General features: G+C 43.5%; 1 protein-coding gene across 1 annotated transcript in view; it reads right to left on the bottom strand.

Annotated features, from left to right (window-relative positions):
- Positions 1 to 17191, bottom strand: part of UBE2T (ubiquitin conjugating enzyme E2 T) — a 74209-nt gene that overhangs the window by 38764 nt on the left and 18254 nt on the right. The window contains exons 3-6 of the mRNA XM_085599702.1: positions 11412 to 11481; positions 10806 to 10911; positions 10159 to 10257; positions 1720 to 1803 (exon numbers count right to left, since the gene is read on the bottom strand). Coding sequence (XP_085455828.1) covers positions 1720 to 1803; positions 10159 to 10257; positions 10806 to 10911; positions 11412 to 11481 — 359 coding nt within the window. The remainder of the gene's footprint in view (positions 1 to 1719; positions 1804 to 10158; positions 10258 to 10805; positions 10912 to 11411; positions 11482 to 17191) is intronic.

The raw sequence follows: 17191 nt of genomic DNA, 5'->3' as shown, positions 1-17191 counted from the left end.
TTTCATGCGACTTTGTTGTCAGGTTATGCGCTTCCTTGTTTCATTGGGTATTCCACAAAGCCAAAATTCACTGACCACATTAGAGTAAGAAAAAAAATAAGAGATGGGGAAGAGTCCTTCTTTGATCACTACTCCCTTAAAAAGACTTGGATCCCATCTTTTTTAATCCAGGTAGTGCTTGATAAGCGAATGTGTGCAGATCCCATGTTGCCTGATCTACTAATCACTTCTTCCCACAATTCACCAATTCTTTATCAAAGATCTCCCTCTTATGTTTCCTCCCTCCAATTTTCTCTTTCTATAGTACTACCTTTATGACCCCCCCCCCCCCCCTTTAGTGGTTCATCTGTGTTCTTCCATGGGTCTAGTGACAAGTCTCCTTTTCTTCATTTTGCGCCAGGTCGCAAGTGGGATGACTTCTGAAGCTCTGCCCGCACTTGGTGTGCGTGGGTAAAAGTATCTGACGGGCATGTTGTGGGAGACTTTCTAAAATGAGGAAAGGATACCCTTTTAGTTGGATTTGTTGACATAAGACAAAGTGTTTGAACTGGATTACTTTTGTTAGAGTAATGGGGAGTCAGTGATGAAGGAAAAGTTGGGGAAGATATGGGGAACTTTGTGTAGTCTAATGAGAAGATAAGTGATGGCATTCTGCCCTCTTTGGAGATGGTGGACGGGGAAAATCATTATGGCTCAGTAGAGACGCTTACCAAAGTCTATGAAAAAACAGATGAAGGCAGAGTCATGAGAGACTGACCAGTCGTGTAACGAAACTTGAGCCCCCCCCCCCCTACATAGAGGGGCCCCTCTCAGGACTTAATGCCCTCAGGTCAGGGTACTGTGATGAGGGCCCCCACATCACAGGGGTTGCGGGGCCTATGTTACACCACTGACTCGGACTCCAGTAACTACCCTGGATCCATCAATGAAATGCAAAATCTGACAATGGCAAGAATTCTATACACTCCATATTCCCCAACACAAAAATCCGGATTTTTACAGCAGTGACATCGGGTCCAACTCTGTCCATAGAACGAGATTTAAGTTGTAGACACAATTACATATACAACTCGTAAGTGTGCGAACAGTCGCACTTAAGAAGAAGGGTAAGTGCACTACTTATCTTTCCACGTTACGACTGGACAATGTGCTCTCCATTGGTCCTGAAGAAAGCCCCCAGACCCTACTGGGCACACCTGGGCTAAAACATGTCGACCAGCTACTTTTTCAAACAGGTGCGATAGAACAGTTTCCTTTCAATCACCGCACCACCACCTTGTTTTTACCTCTACCCCATCTTCGAAACCAAGATCGACAGATGGAGGTAATTTTAATGACACTGCACCCTTACCTTCATGATCTCTAATCACTACTGTAAATACCAGATGGTCTTCCTCCAGGTGGAGGAAAGCATAACCAAGACCCTATGATGATGCTTTTCACGTAACCATTCCTGCAGAGAAACAAGATATACAGCAACCGCGCTTATTTCGTGAATGAGGGTTTTTTAAGGCGACCAGAACCCCAGACTCTCATTTCTGATTAAGAGATTAAAAAAAAAGAAATACCATAAAACAGGCAGCCCTAATCATAAACAATCAAAGAGATGCTTGGACAAAACGAATTATCTACCAAAGGAAATTCATTCAGTCCCCCCATAGGCCAAGTTCTATTTTTTCATATTTACCCAGCTAACATCAAAGGAAGTTTTAATCTTACCTCCTTCCCCTGAACAGCATGCTTCTCTGTCCAGATGGCAGCATTTTTTAAGAACATCTGCTTGTTGTATTTATACTCAGATGACTAAAAAACATAAATGGATTCAAATTAACTGGTTGGGTAATAGGATAGTTGTGGTGCTTAGTACAGGTCATTTAAATGAAGTTGCAGAAATGTGCAATGTATGTGGAAGTTTTAGTGAATTGCGGACCACACCCTTGCCTGTGTAAAAGATCACTATAAAAAAACACATAAGCGGAACACAGCTAAAGTTTGCAGTTATGAAACATTTAGTTTAGAATTCATTGCAATAAGTATCCTTTATTTTAAAACTCAATTGAATGTATACACAACATACTGTGCTCTGTCAAGTAACGTGGGTGGATGCTACCTGCATATTAAATATAAGCAGGCTTGTTTTCGCTGAAGATTGGTTCAGTGCGACTGTTAGAATGAGAACTCTGCATGTTGTTTTTACAAGGAAGAAAAAGTTATTTATTTGTAATTAATCCTGCTTCGGCATCATGATAATCTTTGCTGAATTCATGAAAACAGACTGTGTCGGATTCTAGTAAACAGTCTACGTGTCAGATTTTGGTAAACTTTCTCTTTTGAAAATCAATTTAGTTCACCAACAACAAATTATACCCATTTTTTAAATACGGCATTTTATTTTATTTTTTCAACTTTTCAAAATGGAAGGGGTTTCTGATGAGGCACTTTCCGATAATGGATGTCACTTCACTGCGACACAATTTGGGGACTTTATGAAATTCATGGGCATAAAACATACTTAAACTTCTCTTTACAATGGTCTCGTAGAGAGATTTAATAGGCTGATCAAGGAGAATGTATAACTGTCAAAAGCCAGTGGGTTGAATTGTAAGCAAGAACTGAAGAAAATGTTACGGGCAGTGCGCACAATAGCCAACGCTGACACGGAGATTTCTCCGTTCATTTTGTTGAGAGGACGAGTTCCCTCTTCCAAAATGTTGAGGAGATGGATAGGTGAGTTTGAGTTACCCAAAGGAAAAATAAGGGAAGTATGCAATAAGAGAGTAGAAGCTCAAAACAAATATGTTCAGCAGAAGGACCAGAGAATTGAGAGTGAATGTTAGTGATCAGGTTAGGGCAAAATGTTCTAGGATTCTAACTAAGGGAGAATATAGGTTCTCTGACCTTACGACTGTTGTGAGAGTCAACAGGAGTGCAGTGAAATTGGAAGATGGCAGAGGGTGGAACAAAAGTAAAATCACAGTGACTAAGTTACATCAAGATGGTGTGTTCGGGAAGCATGAGTCTGAAGCCGATCATGGAGAGGAGCACTTTGAGGCGAGGGCCCCTGTACCTTCTTCCAGGATAACTAGGTTGCCAAGAAAGTTCCGAGAGTATGTTATGCATTAATTTAATGGTAATTGTCTGGCCGTCAACATTTATTTTTGCTATGTTAAAGAGCTTAATGCTGACAAGCTTAAGGTATTTTTAGACATGTTATAGAAATATTTCTAATTTGAATGGTTATGGTTTTTAATTTTCTTTTGTTTATTGTATTGGGGAAAGATGTGCTGGGTTGCATTGCTTCTGCTCTGGCCACTCACGTGGTTGCGCGCGAAGGCATGAGTAGAATGTTGTTGGGTTGGGTTGGATTCTAGAATGGGGACTGTTGGGAAGTTACAGTTGTTAAAGGAAGAAGTGGCCGCATCGGTCCTGCTGGCCTAATAAAAACTTACCTGCGTAACTCCAGTGTCCTGATCTTTTCAGTACCTTTTGCCAGCCTAACAGACAGACTTCCTACTCACATGATTCTTGCAACAAGGCTCACCATTGCTCGTTCCTGCAAATTGTCCACCTCCCTCAGCCCCCCAAACGGTGTTGGTCAACTTATTCAATGAAAACTGACCCTAATAAGAGATAAGATGAGTACATCTGAAAAAAGTACAGAATCCATTCCGTAAATATGTAGAAATGCACATTCTTATCATGGAGGCTCAGGTTATATGTTTGCAGAACTGCACAGTTGGGGTTTATGTAGGCCCGGCTTTCCCTCCGGTTTATCAGCAATGTTTGTTCCTGTTATACTAGGGTGGGTGGCACTTTATTGCCTCTCACTTTGACTGTAAGGGTTTTTTGCCTCCACAGTCACCCACATAGTTTCTGCATTAAACTCTCCCATGTTTATGTGCCATATTGAATTGTGATTTTCAATTATACCCGTATTATATATATCACCTGTATGCCAAGATGCATTTTGCCTCTGTACCACAAAAACTTAAACAAGGTTCTGAAAAAGACAGCACCAAAATCACGCTTGGATTTTGCGCAATGCTCTTCACTGCCAGAGAGAATAACAGTGAGGGTATTAATTGTCTGGAGGCTTGAGGTGCATTCCTAGCCATTGTTGAAGATTTCAGTCCCCTTCCTCCTGTGCTGGTGAAATCAAGATCTTTGCTGTAATTGTTTTCCTTGCTGCTGGTGGCATGGTGCAAACTGAAAATATTGTTAAACCCTATTCTCTGAGTGCTTCCACTATGGTTAGGAGTACTATTTCCCCTCTGGACTCACCACTTGCAAAGTATCTGCTTCATTCTTCATTTTATACCCTTGATGATTTGCATGGTAACCACAAACAGATGAACCCAAGAAATAAATACATTTTACGAAGAATCGAGTTTCCTTCAACCTTTTAAAAATCTCAACATGCATTGATCATGACACTAATTTTAAGCAAACATATGTGCCACATCGACAGACACATATGACTGGATAAGATTTTATCTTCGATGACTAACTCAAGTCTTGCCGGTCATCACTAGCTAGGCTACCCAAACCCGCAAAGCTCTAGTGAGCTTACTGCTTTTGAGGGCTGTAGTTAAAGCTTTAAATGTTTCTTTTGCTGTGGCATGCATCCAGCTGCTCTCTATCTATAGGAGCAGAAGTAGAGGATACATAAAGAAACTATTCTGTTCCTTTTGCCACATTTTCTGAATTCCGTGGAGTTTATCATTTCACTCCAGTAGACAAGAACTTTAAATGAGATGCTGAGTAGCTGATAGGGAGATGGAAGTAGCCAAACATATTAATTAATAGCTTGCTCAGGCCTGAAAGCAAAGGAATCAGAAGCGTTGCTTTAGTCATAGTCATAGGATAGTATTGAGCGCGCATATCACCCGTGGGTCTCAAAGCACTGGCAAAAACCTTGGGGTGGGAAAGAAAGAAGAGGAGAGAAAAAAGAGAAGAAAACTAGGAGGAAGAAGAGAGATAAGAATAGCCAGGTTTTTAGATTTCTCCATAACTGTATGTGGTCAGTTTTGATACGTAGCTGCAGAGGGAGCGAATTCCTCAGAGTAGGAGCGAGGTGTGCGAAGCATCTGCCACCATTTCTGGCGGTGCGAATCTTACAAGGGGTGAGAAGATATTTGGTTGAGGACCTAAGGGTTTTGGTAGGTTGATACCAGGTGAGTTAGTTTCTTAGCAAGACAGCATGGCCCGTTCCCATGGATGGTTTTGTGGACCAGGCAATTGATCTTAAAATGGATGCGTTTCCTGATGGGAAGCCAGCGAAGAGCTCTCAGACTAGGTGCCGACGGGGACCGTGAGGGTAGGTTTAATACAAGTCTAGCAGCTGTATTTTGTAGCACCTGGAGTTTGGTGAGAAGCTCTTCATTGATGGAGGCCATCAGGGCATTTCCGTAATCAAACAGACTGATGATTAGTCCTTGGACCAGCGGCATCCTGGATACAACTGGGATCCATTGGAAGATCTTGCAAAGACTTTGCATTAGTCCATAACAGATACCCGTCACATGATTGACATGGTCTTTCCTGGACAAGTTATTATTGATCATCACCCCAAAGTTACGAACCACCAGTTTGGAAGATAGACATGGGCTGAGATTGGGAGGCCACCAATTACTGGACCATAGAGCTTGGGCATTCCTGAAAAGAATGATCTCCATCTTACTGGCATTGAGTTGCAGATGATTGGTTTGCATCCAGACATTGATGTCAGTCATGCACTTCATGAATCGAAGTTTAGTGTCCGTTAGATCTGGGCTGAGCGTGATCAGTAGTTGAGTGTCGCCTGCATACGACACAGTATCAAAACCATGCGATCTGATCACTTTAGCTAGGGGTGCCACATATAAGTTGAAGAGAGTAGGACTTAAGATGGAACCCTGGGGAACTCCCTTGCCTATCACTTGTCTGCGGGCGACAAAGGAGCCAATGTGTACCTTCAAAGAACGGTCAGTTAGGTAACTCCTGAGCCAGTTCAAAGCACTACCCCTGACTCCCAACTCCCACAGACAATTCACTACAGTCCTGTGGGAGATGGTGTCAAAGGTGGCTGATAGATCGAGAAGGACCAACATGGCTGACTGTCCAGTGTCCATGGGGAGTCTAATGTTGTCATTAGGTTTCCGTAATATAAGCCGCCCGAAACCCAGATTGGGAGGAGTCCAACAGCTTGTTACTCTCTAGAAAGGTTGAGAGTTGCCTGTTAATTAGGGACTCCAGGACTTTCCCATAAAAAGGGAGAAGGGCCGATAGTTGTTTGGTTCCTTGGGGTACAAGGTGGGCTTTTTTAAGATAGGCTTGACCATTTTATGGGAACCTTTGCAAGACAGGTCCCATCATTATAAGAAATCCAAGACCTGTGTCCATTAACTATAAAGCATTACACCACAAGGAAAAGCCCAGTCAACTTGGGCCCTCTGGTTAACCTTTGTGGCTTTGTAACATTTACAAGACTCTTCAAAGAGAGGAGTTGTTTCCAGAATCGTTTCAAAGGAAACAACAGTTTCTAAAATCAGAAGAAATATGCCAAGTTATACATCTGTGAAGACAATAAGTGGGAACACATACCACGGATACGAAAGTAGTTATCAGGTGAAACATCTTTTCTAGCTTCTTAAAATAATCATCTATTTAGTTTCTCGCGCCTTGTAATGACCCACCAGCTACTTAAAAACACCAAAGCCCAATATCTTCTGGCCCATTATTTTGAGCGGATTAAAACACACATACTTCATAGTGTAGTGTGATCCCTAGGCCTCCAATTTTGGATATATGTGGTACAGTGTGAGAAGTTGGCCTGGTATATGCTGTTCACTATTTAAAGTGGACACCTTGCACCAGTACAATTCGACTCTTATGGTAGTAGGTTTAAGACAACCTTTCAAGAAAGCTATCCTAGTGGTAGCTGTGGAGAGTAGCCTTCAGGCCAAGTCTTTAGAGGAATGTAAAGCAGCTTGTTTTACCTTATAATCTCTTGACTTACCAAATGAAAGGATACCACACAGGTATATATATCAAATATATATGTATGTATTACTAAACAACTCTCTACTAATCTCTTTATGAGATTAGAAGGCAGGAACATATGCACAATCAATGTTTCACAATAAGTTAAGCACAAATATGGCTGGGGCCCTAGGGGCGTACCAGACCATATACTAAAAAAAGAGACTTAAGAACAACGACTTGCAAAGGGACAAGGCCTAGGGCCTTCAGAAGCGCCGGGGCCTCACGAAACCACCCAAGGCAGGTAAGTAAAGGACCCACGGGAGACGCATGCAGTGTGAGAACACAGCCGCGAATCCCTATTGACTTCAATGAAGCAAGTCGCGATTAGAAATTAAGAGTTTAAGGATACTTCGGGAGAGTCTACAAGCAAGTCACTTACAGGGTAAGTAGTTCTAGAGCCAGCACCGTAGTGCTGGAGTTACCTCACCCAGGGAAGGCGGGTGCATAGGTGTCTTTTGGTGTCGGGTCGCGGCGTCGTTTTCAATGGGAGCCAATGAAGACTTGCTGCTTGTGAAGACAGGAGAAGTGTCCGGTGGAATCCAAGGCTGGATTCAGAAGAAGGAAGACCTGAAAGCAGAGGGGACAATGTTCAAAGTCACTTGGCAGTGACCCGGGGCAAGGGAGATGGATGCCCACAGTCGTCCCATGAAGTCTGCAGCTTACTGCGGTGTCGGTGACTAGATTGGAGCCAACAAGCCTTGGTAACAGCAAGTCTCGGGGAAAGGACAAAAAGTCAGCTGTGCAGACCAGCAAGGTCTGAGGGACTCACCCAGCGAGGGTAAGTCAGGGCAGGCCTGGAGCTACCAGGGGAGCCCTTTGGACCTGTAGGAAAGTCTTCAGGGGACCCACAAGCCAACCGGCAAAGGATCGCGAAGACACCTCACGAGGATCCACTCAACAGGGGCCCACGGTCACTCGGGACGGGGTAGGCCTCTGATCTTCGGAGGGATTCCTGCTAGAGGCTTGGACCACACGTGGCCCAAAGCACAGGTTCGTAGAACGTCGTGAAGGGGTTACACTCGAAAATAGTGCACGGTACCCAGGGATTGCGGTTCCTCGTCACTCGTGGGGTCCACTTGCCTCAGAGTCGCTGGAGACTCATGATGGCCTTGGAGAAGTCAGGAAATCCTCTTGCTCGGCTGCAGGGACATCGGGCTCCGGCGGGAGCGATGGAGTTTGCGACCGTTGATTGAAGTTTTGGGTGCCTGCCAAGCAGGGGAGTCACTCCTTGACTCCAAGGGAGATTCTTCTGTCTTCCAGAGGTAGTGGAACGTCTAAGGTCCGGGATTCGTCTTCAGAGCGTCGTCCAGGGGTATCTAGTTTGCAATCGCAAGGGTTCCCTAAACTTATACTGGAAGGAAGGGAGGGACTAGCTCTATTACCCCACCTATGGGAGGGTCAGGGGAGTGGGTGGCTACACCCACTTCCCTTTGTCCAGTTTCATGCCAGAGCAGGGGCAGGTAGCCCCTGAGCCGGTTTGAACTGGTGTATGCACAGAGGAGCCTACTGCTCCCCCAGTGCAGGACTTCAAAGCACTCTAGGAGTGCACCCACCCAGCCCCAATACACTAAACCCCGTCTGGGAGGTGGTCACACCTCCCTGTGACAGGATACCTATTGTTGGGCTTCCTCCACTGCGAGTTTCGGTCATCAGCAGGAGGGCAGCCCAGTGTCTGTGACTGGTGGCATCCATTTTGTGATGCCAGGGCTCTTCAGGATGCTACCGTGTTTCCACAGTAGGTACATGTCTATCCCTCTAGAAGGGTGGGATCATACTCCCACACCAGTTACTGGTGTGGGGGTATGATTCCAAAGCGTTTGACACCAAGCACGACATGTTTTGATGCAGCCATCCCAAAGTTAGCATTTACCGCTAGGTTATAATGCACTTAAGAGTATATGGTTTGACCGCATTCACAAACAACCCCAGAGAATGGACTCGGAGAGCTGCAGAGGCACCCCCTCACATGGAAACCAAGCACCCTGCCCTCAGGATTGATAGGGCCTGCCTTAAGGGTGACTGATAAGTTTAAATGTGTGTGCAGGAGAGATATAGTGAACCTATATCTCAGTGAGGAGTGCTAGCACCACATCACCCAGGCTGCAGTAGCAGGCCTGTGGTGTCAGATTTAGTCTGCTTCCCAGGGGTGGCATAATACATGCTTCAGCCCCTGGTAGGCCTGTGAAGTACCTATCCCCTTGGTACCCAAGGTACCATATACTAGGGACTCATAAGGCACCACAGTATCCAATCACTAGTGCACCTAATATGCACTCCATGTTATTTAGAGAGAACAGAGAGGCTGGGGCCCTGATTAGCAGGGTCCCAGCCAGACCAGAGCCAGAAACCAGTGTAAACATCAGAAAAAAAGTGGGGGCAACATAAGAGGCATATTCTACTCTCCTACATACAGTTACAATTCAAACTTTCACACCTTAAAAATTGACCACAAGGGTCTCTAGCATGCAACAGACAACCTTTTACAACTCTGGAAATGATAAATACACGGCTTTGCCAACAGTTCTGGCAACAAGGAAGTCCCATTAGGAGGGATATGGTCTTCAGAATTTAGAACAACCATCACAAAGAACGAGATGGCTCAGTCTAGAGAAGACAACGCAAGAATATCAAATGCATTTCTAAAACCATGACTTTACAGTAGCGAAGTAGGAAACAAGACTGAGCCATCTGTCCCTCTTGTAATTTCTCCATCTTCTTCATGGATACTTGACTCACATTTTTTCCTTAACAATAAAAATGAATAGCGGACCTCTGACCGAACGTCAGTGAGAGGCTTGGGTGATAGTGCGTGGAAAGGAACATAGTGCGTGGAAAGAAACATAGATGTCCTGAAAAGTAGGTGGCACAGTTACTTATAATCAAGATCATCTCCATTGCCCTACACACTCAAGCAATACAAAATAGTCTCAACAATCCACCCTGTTCGTTCTCATCACAGGAACTGACCTCCATTCCTATTCATTCCATTCGTTTTGTGAACAGCTTTATATGAACAGCGTGGAAAGACCATGCAAATATTCATTTAAACGATCAGTCCATATGTATCATTGTTGGAGTGACTGAGCTGCACGTTGTCATGTAACAAAAATGTAACATTGAAGAACTAAAGCTTACAATATCAGCCATGAGGGGATCATCAGGGTTGGGCTCTGCCATCAGCAGCTGTATAGACGTGAGCAAGGTGGAAATGTTCAAAGAAGGTCTCCAGGCCCCCTTTGGAAAGGAGAAAATAATTTCAGAGCAGCAGCATTATTGAAAGCAGTTACAAATAAAACATTTCTATCAGAAAGACCATCTCTCTCTTGGGTGCCAAGGAGACAATGTACAGGTGTGTGAACCACAAATTGCTTCACAAGGTGGTACTTCAAAGATGCAACGTGAAAAAGAGCAATAAGGATCACTCCCGCCTGCTTCCCCCATCCCCGACTTTTTATTTACAGAAGAAAACAAATAACAAGTTTTCTTTATGAGTTGCATTCAAACACGTTGTAACATAATACACACTAAATTGCAAGAACAGCTGGGTGTGAAGTAACTTGGGATTCCACCCTGACAATATAAAAGAAGCATCACTAGAAAAAAAAGAGTTTCATTCTGAACTCTGTGTACAAAATAATTAAAAACAGAACTAAATGGCCTCTACTTGTCCTAGATTCAAGTCATCATGAATGGGTTTGTCGAAGACTGTCACTTGCAGTGAAACTGTGGTCTCTTAAAACCTTTTACTAAAAGCCCCCACTAAAGCTGTGCGTCATTCATACCTTTGGCGGCAGTTTGAGAATGTCCAGACAAATCCTTCCTGCAGTATCAATGTTGGGATGATAGATGGGAGTCAAAAAACGGATTTTCGGGGGTTCAAACGGATATCTGCAAAACAAAAAAAATATTGAGAACGTGAGTTGTGACAATGACCCCTGGAGGAAAAAGAATTGCTATAATTCGTGTCCACTTAAGATGATATTGTAAGAGATCAGTATTGTAGTAATGGTTTGAGACTAACAGAATGCAGACCAGCATCGTGTACCCCCCAATGCTCATTCCAGTGTGGGCTTGGCCTAGGAATATTCCCATAAATGGTTGTGTAGCAAGATCTACTAATGTTTTAGTCTAAACATGCCTATTTAACATCAAAATACATCCTGTTGGAAGAGTTGGCATTTTTTTTTTTTATTGTTAAAAACGAATCAATGCGAATAAAATACATTTCTGAAAAAGTGCAGTTGTATGCCACAAAATGCGCTAATCTACTTGCAATATCCTGTAAATTATACTTAGAAATCAGAAGCATTGTGGAAAGTAGATATCAGAATTAGGTCAACTAATTACTCCTCATACTTCCTGCTGCCACATTCATGTGCAACATTTACCTCTCCGGGATGACCAATTCCAGGCTGAAAATTCCTTTTTCATATGGCGTATCTGCACCACCAACTATTTCTTTAATAAAAATAACACTTGAAATTAGAAACTTGTTATTCATACGTGTTACTCATTTCAGTACTTTAAATTAGGTTACCGTACTTACAAACTTTGTGCTTTACACTTTCTCCACTGCAACCTGCAAGATAAGAGAGCATCTTGTGTCTCACCCAGCACATCACACTGCTAATCCAAGCAATCACACCTAGCCCTAGAGTGGTCTCCAATGTGTAGCTCGGGAGCTACTGGTAGCTCTCCAGTACCTTCAAAGTAGCTCTCTGAGGTGAAGTCAAGCCCAGTATCAATTTCAGAGAGTTGGTGCCTATTAAAGAAGGCAGCACTGATCATTTCAAGACCCTAAGAGTGACAGCCATGCCAAACTTATCACAGTAACTAATACTAACACTCAAACACACACTGTGCTGGCTTATAGGACCTGCTACATACCAGTCTGTATCCAATCTCAATCTAATTAAGCCACAAGGAGATTGACAATGTTGTAGTCCCTCCTTTATCAGTCACAACATGTGTGTGAACAGTGCACCATCAAAAATGTATGGCAGCAGTAGCCTGAGCTGTAATCAGTCCTGACCCACCAAAGTGCGGGACTGCAGGAGTCCGAGTGAAAATGTGTCAGTTAGATGCATGATCACCTCAAGACCCGAGGAGAACAGGGTATGATCCAGACCAGAGAAAATTAAGAGATTCATCAACATTTATGTGTGTGCCCATAATAAACACTATTGCTTCCTGAAACTGTGCCTGGTGCCAAGAACCACCATATATATATACTAGCCTCATCATAAGAGTGTTATATTTGGCATAATTGAGTCCATTCCTGACATAATAGTGCCAATGGCATAACAATGGTCATTTTTGACTATTTTAGTATTTTTGGTCTAGTTGTGGTATGCTGGCAGTCATCATAGACCTACTCTGAGCATGACTGGCCTATATGTACCTATTCCTGTGGCCCTAGTATAATGGTGGGCATTACTAGCATAATCCAGGCATCCGTGGTGCTATGGTGAGCATCCATTAGGATTTAATGGGGTAACCCACAATTGTCCACGGACCTAGGTAATGATTGGTATAGGAAACAATTGTCCTAGACTTCTTTAAAGCTACAATTCAGGTATGAAAAACACTCATTAGTCAAAGGGCATCCGGTACATATAGAATTAGCATTGTATCATTAATGTACCACCATTTTCTTTACAATGCAAACAAGATATCCTCAAAAGAGACAAAGGCACAAAATATCGCTCCAATAGTGACTGTTTATTATTTAGTTACTTTTATAACAGATCACCATATTCAATGCTCCAAATAGAGAGAGAGGTTGCTCCATGGGGAGTGTGAAAAAGGAAAGTGCTCGTGAGGTAGGACAGATATAAAGGAGGGGAATCCAAAAGGCAAATTCAATAACCAATCAATTACACATTCTCGTATCCTTAGTAAAACTGGTCGAGGTTCATAGAACCTAAACATCAAGGATCTGGAACAACATCTGTATCCATCAGGACCACACCTCAATTCTGCTCCATTTTGTGGGAAATGTGTCAAGGCACGTCGCTTTAAAGAACACTACATCATAATTCAGTAACTGTCCAATTATGCACTTAGGAATCAGCTACCCCTCCAATCACACATTCACTGCAACTTTGCCTTTGACCTTGTACAGCGCTCCACTACCTTGGGCAATATTAATGCTATATAATCAATGATAAAATTGAAATAAGTTGATTGTCATGGAAAAGAAAAGAACAGTACATTATCAATGCAAAAAATCATTTTGCGTATTCATCATTAACTTCATAAACCAAATAAGTGTCAATGCAATCTACCTAGAGTAATTTCCACCAAGAGAAATGCATCTTTTCAAATGAGGCATCTTTTCTAGACGTCTCAGGGCTATCTATTCAAACAATCCAAAATTCAGATTATCAAGTACTTGGCTCGCTCCACGGTATGTTTTACGTAGTGGCAAGCACTATTTTGTTTATTGACTTTGTTTTATTTACATACATGCTGAGCGCAGTGCCACGCTCAGTTTAAATTTTATTTTTAGTAAAAGTTTGATGTTCAGGGACACCACGATCGTTTTTTTATTTTATTTTCTAACTTTAATACTGAGCGAGGCGCCCGTTTCATGGACACCACGCTCTTTTTCATTTTTGAGGAAGTACCGCTTCCTCCCTAGGACACGCATGGTCTCATCTAACGTGAGCGGCACCTCAACCTCTTTTTTTGGGGAAGTAAAACTTTACAGTTTCTTCCCAAAAACATTCCCAGACAAACACGAACCCACCACTTATCATAATGAAGAAGGTATACTCTTTCTTCCTCCTTCAACATAAGGCACACCTCTCCCCTCCTTCAACATCACACACCGTCTATTTTTCTTCAGGGGGAAGACATCCTTCTTTCCCTTCCACCTCGGGCTGTGCTGACATTTAGTGACGGTGATGTCCCTATTCAGAAAGCTGTAAGAGCATGTAAAGTGCCTATGCAGTGCACATCGCGCTCTAAATGGCTTCTCTGCACGCGGGCAAGAGTTTTTACAAACACCAAACTCCTTGGTCCTCGTGTAATCGATTCCAGAGGACTGAAAGCTCAGTTGGCCAGTCCAGGATGTGAGACTGTGACCCGAGGATTATACACAGATGTCTGCCTTGCCTGGCTGCAGCGCCGATCTATCTGATAGTCTTTGTTAAATGTGGCGCACTGCTTTGTTTATAAAGTTAGTTTTTTCTTTATTTGTCCATTTTTTACCCTTCTGGAAGCACGTCCTGTGTGTGTAGAACAAGCAGGAGCCGTGGTGTATTTGTACACATCAACACTAGTCCATAGGAGGGCTCTTTGTATTCATGCTGCGGTATTTAACTGAAACCTTGTCTTCAGTTCTCAGTGTCACACATGCTTGCAGAAGATAGTACACCAAGTTGTTCTTTAGCAACACAAGTCACGGTTTCCTCTTACTTCTGCAACACCCTAGGGAAGTTGTTGGATTTGTGGCTTGAAATTCTCCCAAGCCCCCACCCCCAACCGATCTCCCATTAGTAGAGAATTTCAATTGAACAAGTTTGAATCCACAAGTGAAAAGGCAAACCTTAAGCACGGATTCCTGTTTCACTTTCGTTTTTAAGTTGCAATACTTGCAGTTCAAAAGGGCTGGTCGCAAACACACGTCCAGTTCAGATGACTGGTGTTCCCCCAGTAAAGCCTTTATCTCCAAGTTCTATGTATTGCCAGAGATATCTGCAGGGCTGGGGCTTTGGATGCTGTTGAGGGGTCTTTACATTCTCGATGTAGTAACGTGCAAGCTTGGTATGAATGCTTCTGATGCCTACAGTACACATATGAAAATACACTCTTCTAAAAAGTAAATCTTCAAGTTGTAACGTACTACGGGCAGAAAAATTTACAGCTGTCCAATGCCATCCACTGCCACGTAATTAGTGTTTTAATTTACTAGGAAAAGAGTGACGTGACAAATATTGGTCTTACAGAGCTATTCATCAAGGACAACACTAGTGCTTAGGTGTTAAAAAAACAAAAAGCAGTTGCCGTACTTCAGTTTGTTTTTAAATATATAGACTTTAACTTATCACATTTGTGTTCGATTTTAAGCAACTGAGGTCCAGTGTAGTGCGTATAGCCCAAACGAATTGGCCGGAAACATTTTAGAGTTAGTGCACAAATTGCAAAGCACATTCCATGTTTGTGCTGTCAGGAAGGTGGTTCAACCTGTGAAGCAGAGGTAAGGGGGTACATTTATTAAAGCTTTGCACAGGTGCTCACGTGGTGCAGAGCAACGCAATATGTTACTGCAATTTACCATCCACTATAAAAACCCTCGAGCAGACGGCCCAGTTATTAATTCAAAAATAGTACTTTAAAGACGAGGAGCTTGGGGCAGCAGAGAAAGAGAAAGCGAGGATACTTCAGTGTCTCCCCTCCCACCCTTTACCCTGCATGATGTCATTATTTCATAAGTTCTTTATATGTTTGTTACCAGTCTCTACTGTGCAAACATTGAGCATTGTCCTGGTCACACACAGCGTCCCAGAGATGCTACGCGCACACCCCGACTCAAGAGACATTTCTGTGTCTTGTTTCTTTCCGTGACCTCCTTATGCCTCCGTTTCCGATTGATCTTGTCAGCACTGAGACCAGTGTGTGTGTTGGCGCTAGCACAGTCCAGATGGCATCGCTACCACCCCGAGGAAAAGCAGGAGGGCGCAGAGCTTGCAGGAGTTAATGCACATTTAGGCTGTATATTTGATTGGCAGTTTTATATAGCGCCAACTCGACACTGCAGACTTTACATAAGCACCAAATTACAATACGCCAGGCCAGGGCTTTCAGCGGGTCGGGTCTCACCGGGTCTGAGCTCCGGCAGTTTTTTAAGGAGGCCTCGAAACGGGTCTCTATCGGGCTCTGTTTTGTGCCCTGGCACAGGCGGTCCGTTTCTTAGGTCTCGTCTGAGACAGCGCTTTAGCGCTGCTCTGGCGAGACTTATAGTAAGCGAGTTTTGGAAGTGCAAACAGTGCTTTTCAGGCCTCCAAATACAGTGCATGTGCCCTGGGCGCGCGCACCATTGGGCAGCCTGAAAAGCACTGCCTGATCACTTGCTTTGATGTCCTCAGTGAGCCGCGGGGCCACTGAGGACATCAAAGTGCACACCATTTGCCACCCCCTTGTTTTTTCCTTTGATCCCTATCTTTCCCTTCCTCAATCTCACCCTCTCCCTGCCTTTTACAACTGCGGCCCGCACCACTGCGCCCGCCCCCACTCCCCCCTCCCACTCCCTCCTCGTCAGCTTCAGTGCGCTCTTGTTCTGTGCCACTCGTTTTCCCTCGTTTTTTGTGCCTTTCTGCCCTCTGTTCCACTCGTTTTCCCTCTTTTTGTGCCTTTCTGTCCTCTGTTACACTCGTTTTCCCTCTTTTTTTGTGCCCTTCTGCCCTCTGTTCCACTCGTTTTTGTGCCCTTCTGCCCTCTGTTCCACTCGTTTTTGTGCCTTTCTGCCCTCTGCTCCTCTCTTGTGCCCTTCTGCGCCACTCTTTTTTGTGCCTTTCTGCCCTCTGTGCCACTCGTTTTCCACTCTTTTTTTGTGCCTTTCTGTCCTCTGTTCCACTCGTTTCCCTCTTTTTTTTTTGTGCCTTTCTGCCCTCTGTTCCACTCATTTTTTTGTGCCCTTCTGCCCTCTGTGCCACTCGTTTTTCGTGCCTTTCTGCCCTCTGTTCCTTTCGTTTTTCTGTACCGGCTTGTGTGGAAACGCATATAATTGGGTGAGTATCTGTGCTTTTATCTGTGTATGCTTATTTTGCTTGCATACCACTTGGTGAATATCTGAGAGTGTGGGTTTGTGTGCCTTTTTGAGCTAACCAGGGACATTTCCACCTTAAAGATCAGGGAAAATATTTTAATCAAGAAATATTTCCATGGTTTGTCAAATGTCCTGGGCATACGCTGGTATTCAGTGAATATAAAAATGTGTGTGCATTGCAATGTTTGTGCAATTATATGCATTTAACAAAAAATACATAGACAAAAAGAATGCTCTACAAATAGCAGAACTGTTGCTGCGTAATTGTGCACCGTTTCACACAAAGAACAGATCAAATTAACTGCTTGTCTCCAAGCCACGCCCTTAGCTTCGCCCCTTCTGTTACATTTAGTTAGTGCCTGCATTTATTTATTTTTCCATTTAAAGCACTGATGC

This window comes from Triturus cristatus, chromosome 1_1, assembly GCF_964204655.1.
Source record: "Triturus cristatus chromosome 1_1, aTriCri1.1, whole genome shotgun sequence".
Taxonomy (NCBI): domain Eukaryota; kingdom Metazoa; phylum Chordata; class Amphibia; order Caudata; family Salamandridae; genus Triturus; species Triturus cristatus.
Note: the sequence above shows the minus strand (reverse complement) of the source record. Positions and strands in the feature narration are given on the sequence as shown.